The sequence below is a fragment of the Sinohyriopsis cumingii genome, chromosome 5 (genome assembly GCF_028554795.1).
Source record: "Sinohyriopsis cumingii isolate HCF-2022 chromosome 5, ASM2855479v2, whole genome shotgun sequence".
In the NCBI taxonomy this organism is placed as follows: Eukaryota; Metazoa; Mollusca; class Bivalvia; order Unionida; family Unionidae; genus Sinohyriopsis; species Sinohyriopsis cumingii.
Window position 1 is genome coordinate 116,982,810 of NC_142965.1, and position 8,598 is coordinate 116,991,407.

Here is an 8,598-nt window from a genome sequence, read left to right on the forward strand (position 1 = left end):
GCAGACCATTTGCTGCTTTATTCCGAAGGGGGATAATTCATCAGGAATCTAATATGCCAAAAACAAAAAAGGCGATCTGACAGTGTTGTGGTTAGACGGCGCCAAAGCATATTGCAGTATTATACAATCTGAATCGAGAGTATCATATAACAGAGAAGTTCAAGGGCATGCTTCAACACTACACAGATAACTTCAATATTCGTTGAACCGCTTCAGAATGCACAACAACGTAGCAGAGATAAGAAGCTAGCATCATAACTTGCTGTACCATTTCGCTAGTGCACGTTAATCTTCAACGAATCTCTTTGTGAAATGAGCAGAGAAGATGAGCCAAGGACAAATTATGTCATCTGTAATTCGGCAGCCTCCTACCATGGCCTTCATGAATGATATGACAATTAAATCAAAATCAAACCCAGAATGTAGAAGTTGACCTGATTGACTGAGATAGAATGAAGTAGAAGTCATTACGTCCAAGGAGTCTGGTCCTGAAGAAAGGGAGGACCATGATAGATACTGAGTGAGCAACCAGTTAAAGGCCTAGGCAAAGGGTTTAAGAACTCTTTGAATTTACAGTGAGAGTGTGGAATACATGAAGCGATAAGCCAGATACGTGATGGATTCAGCAGACAAGAGTGGGCTACCTGAGAAATAAAATACCCGATCTTAACAGCGTGGTATTCTACCACATATCAGTTGACCACTTCAGTACAAGAGGTAGAATACATATTGAGGCACTCATGAGAAGGGTACAGTAGCAACACGAAAATTGATGCTGTTAAATCTGAAAAGACCTACAAGGCAAGCACCAAACACAAAGAGATGGACGCATATCCTGGTTCAGAAACAAAGTATCTCTTCCAGAAGAGGACGACAGGCAAGTTAACGCTGTTGGCGCGGGAAAGCATTTGGATTGACTACGCTATGAGGGTGCAAGGTCCCAACGACTGTCATAGAGCGACATTTGGAGAGTTCATGCTCAAAAATCCACTTGTTCTCTTACGCTAAGTGTATGATATTCTCCATACACCAACCAAGTTCAATGCACGGGGACTAACCGATGACCAAAACTGTAAACTTTGCAGACTTATTTATTGCATGTGCTGTCATACTGCAATGTAGCTCTGATAGGCGGTCGTTATCTTGCACCATGACCAGGTGTTTGCTCAGGTTGCGTCCAGTATGGATATATCTAGGAGAAATAAACATCAAACGAAACACGGTCCGAACTTTGTTAGCTTTGTTAGAAGAGGAGATATACAAAGGCACAAGACTTAAACAAGAGGCATCTTGACAACAGCGCATGACTGAGAAATGTATGCAAGTGTAAGAGGATGATCGTAATTCCCAAAGAACTTCTGTAAAACAAGCATCCTATTTGATATTATACTGTGGTCAAGAGATACCAAGCAGATAATTTTGTTGGAACTGGCAGTGCCATGGGAAGCTCAAAATGGAGGAGGCCCATGAGAGAAAATTTAACAAGTATCAGCCATTCATTTGTGAGTGCCAGCAGAGTGGATGGAAGGCCTAGAATCTGTCGTTAGAAATAGGATGCCGTGGTTTTGCAGCACAGACCTTTTGACGCACCTTGGGATTCATATGGCTTACAGAGCGCAGACAAGGGAATTTATTTTGATAGCCTCAATCAACGCTTCCTTGCAGAGCGTTGTGGGTTAGCGCCGAAACGCTCTGCAAAAATGAGACCCCTCCCCCCATATGAAGGAACCGGTAGCAGCACATATCAGTGAATTCATGAATTGTTAGTCAGCTTAATTAAACCAATCATAACCTAAATTAGAAATCATTTCGCGTCTCTTGCATCAGAACCCATGGACCAATAGCCGAGATAATACTGACCATGTAGACTGGCCAGAAAATTATCGTCAGCCCCTTGGGCTTGGGGAGCTGGATTGACGGTTTCTGAGCTGCTTTAATTTGGTGATTGAAATAGCTTAACATGTATAATCCAGCTCTTTACTTAGTTTATACCCTTATATCAAAAATGCAAATAACGGGTCAGATAATGCTAGGATTAAAAAAATGACATAATCTTCTGTGAAAGAAACCACCTACCGAGCTATTTTCAGAAACCACTTATTATAATGCCAACAAATTCTAGGTAACCCTACTGTTGTTGCTTTGTAGTACTTCAAACAAGCATTAGGCAACGTTTCTTATGCCGTTAATTGACTTTGAATACAAAATGAATTTCCTGCCTATTTCACAGTCGGAATTTTCACCACTGCCAATTGTTTCCCCGCCACACCTCAGTCACATTCTTCTGTCTGCAACTGTTTCATCCCAATTTGAAACTTATATACCAATTGCTGCTTCTTAATTGATCAAATGATTTAATTATGGATATTGTTTACCTGTATATAGTATCACGAACGTACTGTTTTTTGTACAACAGTGGATATTTATGCTGCCTTTCTGCTAGATGTCTTAACTCGGTTTTGTCGATCCGCTTTGCAGCAATTTTTTGAACGTAGGAAACACATTACCGTCCTATGCAGGGTTAACATATGGTTGCGATTTTAGACATACCTCTGATGAACCTTCTGTGTTCAATTTCTTTACAAAATTAGGACCTCCACTCGTTGTTTTTGTATTGAGCTGATTGCAACAACAACAAAAAAAACTTTCCTTCTGACCGTTATTTTGATAGTATTCCTAATAGTGCTAATCCGATCAAGGTATTTTGTCTAGTCCTGGTCACTTCCTTATAATATCCAATTATCTGAATACAATTTACATATTTGCAATATGGAGAAATTGAATTATGTACTTTGTTCACTGTTTTGGAAATAATGCTTTGAGAAAACAAAATATCTCAGGATTTAGCAAGATATATTGTGGACAAATTAATCAGTTATTAATCGATTATAGATCGGATCAAGTAATCGGATCATCGATTATGACAATTTGCTAAGTTGTTAAGTTCTAACAACGAGTAATCCCGTACTTGCAATAATTTATGAGGGTAATACGGTTCTATTTATCTCCTAGACTTGTGCGTTTAAAATTGCAAGGCTGATTGTATTAGCTTAATGTTAGAGCCAAGACATTTGCGAAATCAATAAAGTAATATTCATTGCATTTTTGTATGTGTAATACAGTAACGCTTTACGTGTCGCAGAGACTTTGCCAGTCTTGAAGCTATCAACGTAATGGAATTGGCCAAATATCAGTAGCCTAAATTACACATGTAGTCCCCACAGAATCTCCTTTTCTTCATACATCAATACCAGCTAGCAAAATATTGCCATCTGTGAATTTTGCTGTGCGGACATTTTCCACTTCGGGAGAAAACTGCCTGTACAGCTTGAAAATCAGACTGCCTGTTATACAACCTCGTTTATCGGTAAGCACTAATTTACTTTGATGTCTAATTTGTTATACACTGTACTTTTTCCAGATATCGTTATTATTTCAATACAGTAATATGATCCGCATATTGCCAACACCATTATTGATTACAGTGCTCGCATTTTGACAAAATCAATAATACCTCACCACACGTCTTTAGTGTTCTGCAGTATTATTTCTAGCCTCAAAGAGCCATCAAAGAAGAGGAGAACATTCAATGTAGGAATAAGGACTATAGTGCTGTGCAAAAACGTTGGTCAGAATCATACACTATCAATGATAAACTATTCTGAAAGCTCTATTAGCGGATTGTCCCAGAACTCACACATATATGCATGCACGCACACACGCCGTATCGCTCCGGTGGCCTAGTGGTTAGAGCGAGGGAGGTCTTGGGTTCGATCCCCGGCTTAGTCATACCTAAGACTTACAACATTGGTACTAAAAGCTGCCGCGCTTGACGCTCAGCATTAAGAGGTTAATATTTTTGAATATGAGTTTCTCTTTCTATTTTGTCGGACAAGATGTGTATATTTGATTTAACTTATCAGTCACCAGCTTTAGAGCTAAATATAGCATAATTCCCAGTATATTACAAACACACAAACAAAGTTGTGTCGTCCCCATTCCACATTTTTTGTTAATAAAGTAACAGTATATAACTGATGTCCTGACATGCGCTGTATCATTAATATTTCCAGGCAAATGTGTAAAGTAAAGCAGGTTGGGGCCATATTAAACCAAAAAATATTTTCCTTCAAAATTTCATAGATATAAAAATATGATTGTATGTATTATTATCTTAGTTGACAGAGTATGTCTATGGTATTTCTTCTCGGTTTTTTGTCGTGTTTCATTATCTTGTATTATCTGTATTTCGATTAACATGATGTAGAGGTAATACAGTCTGTAAGTCAGTTAGTCACACTTATATACACATGCGCAAACAAGCATATATCCATGCATGCATTTATCATATAGTAAGAAATACGCATATTGTTACCACTTGTGTACATTTTTCATTTCTTTGTCTTTAATATTTCAAAGTTAATGATAACCAGGTAACTATGCAGAAGTACGGACATTCGTTGTATCATTACCATCATCAAGCTAATGTTCAAATAAGATTAGTGTCTTTCTAAGCCAAATTTTAGTTTGCTCTGACTACATATTTGTATGATTGCATCTAATTAGATATTACGTTTTGTCAATATATTAGCTGACTTACTACTATTTAATTTCGTCATTTTGATTCTTTGTTGTGTTTCATGATCTTGTATTATCCTGAATTTCATTAACCTGATGTAATTTCTGCTGAAGATAAAATAACATCATACATACATACATACATACATACGCACACATGCATACGTACACACAAACGCACATGTTTTTGTCTGATTTATTCAATCTTATATTACGCTTATTATTATTTTGCAACCACTTTGCGAAATACAAATGATTGTGCTTTTAAATCGCGTGGAAATCGTTAGCCATGTGTCGGAGGTTTTTTTATGGCAGCAGTTTTGAAAGCTGGCCTCCATCAAGGAAGCGAAATATTATATCCAAAGTTACATTTGTCATTGATCTTCACTTCCATATCAGATTGATCTTTTCGAAATATCCCTTAGTGTCTAAGATATATTATCTAAATTTAGTAACGTGATCGAAGATATAAATTTAGTCCATAATACACGCTTGTTTAGCTTGGATTTTTTGTGGGTGTAGTTTCTAACAGCAGATCGACACATATAAGGTTATATCGCGGGAAAAACGTGTCTTGCACAGTGATGAAACATGGCGTTCGAATTGGAATCATATGGGCAGACTGTTTAGTCGCAAATATGGCATGATAATCACCGAGTTTCATAGAACGTTTGGTATCTATCATTAGCCATGCATCCCATTGGTAATGTTCTATCCATATTAGGCTTTGCATACTGTGTAGATAAATGGCATAAGTATTTCTAAATTCCTGACATAATAAAACGCTGAGAAAATGTTAAACGTTTCCTCACGTAAGTCATATGCATCACTCCATGGTTGGTTTCGCACAGTAATAGTCCAATACTAAATACACTTGCATTCAAGAAAATATCTCAGATCCTTAATACTGCTGTCTGCATATATGAATGGTTTTGATTAAAATGTAGTTCAAATTCAGGTTGGTGTTCATTATACACAGAAATAATTATCGAATAAAGTATCCAGATCTGTATTGCTCTGTGCTACAGTTAAGGCAGTCGGGAAGATATCAAACTCTGTTCGTGTTCCTTAAACTTCAACACCTTCGTTTCTTCATATATATATATATATATATATATATATATATATATATATATATATATATAGAGAGAGAGAGAGAGAGAGAGAGAGAGAGAGAGAGAGAGAGAGAGAGAGAGAACAGACAGTTTCAAAAGTAGAAGCAAGAGGGTGTAAGAGGTAACAGAAACAGGAAAATGAGAGAATAGAGAATTCAATAAAATGTGGATGTCATGCTTGATTAATCTTGATGTATCAATTTTATTATTTTTGGTGTCAGTAAATGTAACCTTCTTACTATTTTATACATGATTATTTTTCAGGTATCTCTCTACACGAACAGACCTTTTACCTACTGTTGTAGAATGTGTCTATACCCCTTTTACCAACGATTTTGCTGTCGAAGACCTCTTGGTAAACGACGGTGCCTAATACTACTTTTGTTTGTCTGTGCTTTCTTAGTTTTATACTGGTCTTTGTACTTCCGTGCAGAAGATGGCGTAATCATTTTGAATAAGTCTACAGGGAAATCAGGCAAAAGGGGGACTTCTGCAGGACTGCATTACGTTGCAAATCCTCGGACAGGAAAAGGTTGTGTAAATCCCATAATTTCCTTGAACAGTTCAGATATTAATCCACATATTTACAATGTCTCACCAATCGTCTGCAACGAAGAAAACGAAGGTGACTGGATTAGTACAGGTGGTGGCAAGTTTTTCATTTCTAGTGAAGCAGAAAAGAGACATGGCCGTATATTGTGCGTTTACATGCCTGTTATTCGAGCAGACGATAGTGACGATGCCATTTATACAAGCAAAAAGATTTTTCCAATGTTGAATGGATCTCTTTTAATGACGGACGCATTCAAGGTCGTATGTAAGGCAACCGACGGGAAGAAGTATGCCAACATCCATGCCGCCATATCCATCACTCCGGAAGTAGAAGATCAGATCGGAAAGATGCGAACGTTCACTATTGAAGGCGGGAAAATAAACGTTCTAATGTTCGGGCTTGATTCCGTTTCCAGACATATGTGGCTTCGAATGCTTCCAAAAACACACAAATATTTTACGTCAGTTCTAGGAGGCAGGATATTGGAAGGGTACAATATTGTTGGAGATGGAACTACGCAAGCTTTATTCCCAATTCTCACTGGAAGAACAGAGATAGAACTGCCAGAAGCCAGGAGAGGAAAATTAAATGCTGTTTCGTTAGATAATTTCCCATTCATATTTAAGGCATTCAAAGAACATGGTTATGTTACACAGTGGGGTGAAGATATGGCTCACATAGGTACATTTAATCTGCGATTAATGGGATTCAAAAAGCAGCCTGTTCAACACTACTTACGACCATTCTTTCTGGCCGCCATTCCAAACTATGGTCATTTTAAGCCATACTGTTTAGGATCCAAGCCAAGGCACGTGGTGATGTTGAACTGGATTAAAGAGTTTGTTTCCATATATGAACATTATCCTAAGTTTTCCTTTGTATTCAATTCCGAGCTCTCCCATGAAGATAACAACCGTGTAAGACTACTCGATGATGATATCCTCGACTTCTTAAAATATCTCAATAAAAATGGACATTTGAAAAACACAGTTCTAGTGATGATGAGCGATCATGGCTCCCGTTTTCACTCCTTCAGAAATACAGAACAGGGCAAACTGGAGGAGCGTCTTCCATATTTCGGCTTCCGATTTCCGCCATTATTTTACAAAAAATATCCAACGTTAATGAATAATTTTCATCATAATACAAAACTGTTAGTCACACCATTTGACATTCATGAAACATTTACGGATATATTAAATGGGAGTGGAAATGGTGACACATCTAAGAGAGGAATTTCTTTGTTGAGGCGCATTCCAGTCACAAGAACGTGTAAAGATGCGCACGTGGAACCTCACTGGTGTGCATGCATGCCCTGGGTGACAGTAAACGTCAACGATACGCATGTTTTGTATGCTGTAAAAAGTGCAGTTAATTTTTTCAATGAACTAACAAAAAGATTCAGGTCCGCCTGTTACGAGTTACAATTACACAAAGTCGTTAAAGCAGCAAAGGTCACGACAAGTGCCGAAGTTCTCCGATTCCGTAAAAGTCTTGATTTGGATGGTCGCGAGCCTGATTTGAACGACACGATGCGTGCGCAGCAAATGTTGTACCAGGTGACTTTTTACACTACTCCAGGAAATGGTCTATTTGAGGCGACTGTACGGTATAACACTGAAACTCTAACATATCATGTCAGTGAAAGCGAAGTAAGCCGAATCAATAAATATGGCGATGCTCCCAAATGTATTTTCATGCAAGCCCCGCATTTAAGACAGTATTGTGTTTGCAGGAATATGTATTATTACTAAATTATAGATATTAATCTTCACACGCACCTTCAACGTCGATTATCTATTCTATTATTGTTGGTTTACTTGCTCGTAAATAGCTGGTATGTTATTATGTAATAAAATTTAGCCTCAGTAAGATGCTTCTAATGATAATTGAACTTCCATTTACTGTCCCACTTTATAAAACGTCATTATGATTTGATCCTTGTAGTGGTGGTGGTGGTCAGAACCGCCGTAATGAGAGAGCGAAACGGGCAACTGCCCTGGGCATCAGGCACCCCCCTCCCACAAGGTTTGCTGGTGGGTGGGGGATGGCCGAGGGGGCAAACGTGCGACGACCCTGGTAGTAGTTGTAGAAGTAGCAGTATTGTAAATGCTAATTTTAGGATTTCAGTATGGATGATGGAAGTCAGTAACTTTAAAACTGACTAATATTGACTATACATTTCTGCATCGATTGAACTTTCTCGTTCCAGTGATACAGCCTACTTCAGAATTTTTGTATCGGCATATCAATTTGACCACTGAAGATTATATCTGGCCCATAGAACGTATTGCGGCCAGAGAAATAATAATAATAATAATAATAATAATAATAATAATTATTATTATTATT

At 37.8% G+C, this 8,598-nt stretch overlaps 1 protein-coding gene across 1 annotated transcript; it reads left to right on the forward strand.

Moving 5' to 3' along the window:
* Window positions 1-3,128: 3,128 nt before the first annotated feature.
* On the forward strand, window positions 3,129-8,075 carry LOC149800047 (uncharacterized). The gene is made up of 2 exons (XM_089957176.1): window positions 3,129-3,367; window positions 5,958-8,075. Exon 2 carries the CDS (start codon window positions 6,000-6,002, stop codon window positions 7,998-8,000), a length of 2,001 nt encoding a protein of 666 aa, XP_089813302.1. The 5' UTR covers window positions 3,129-3,367; window positions 5,958-5,999; the 3' UTR covers window positions 8,001-8,075.
* Window positions 8,076-8,598: the final 523 nt, after the last annotated feature.

Coding starts and splice junctions, on each gene's coding strand:
- LOC149800047 (XM_089957176.1), top strand. CDS start 6,000: ATGTGTCTATACCCCTTTTACCAACGATTTTGCTGTCGAAGACCTCTT.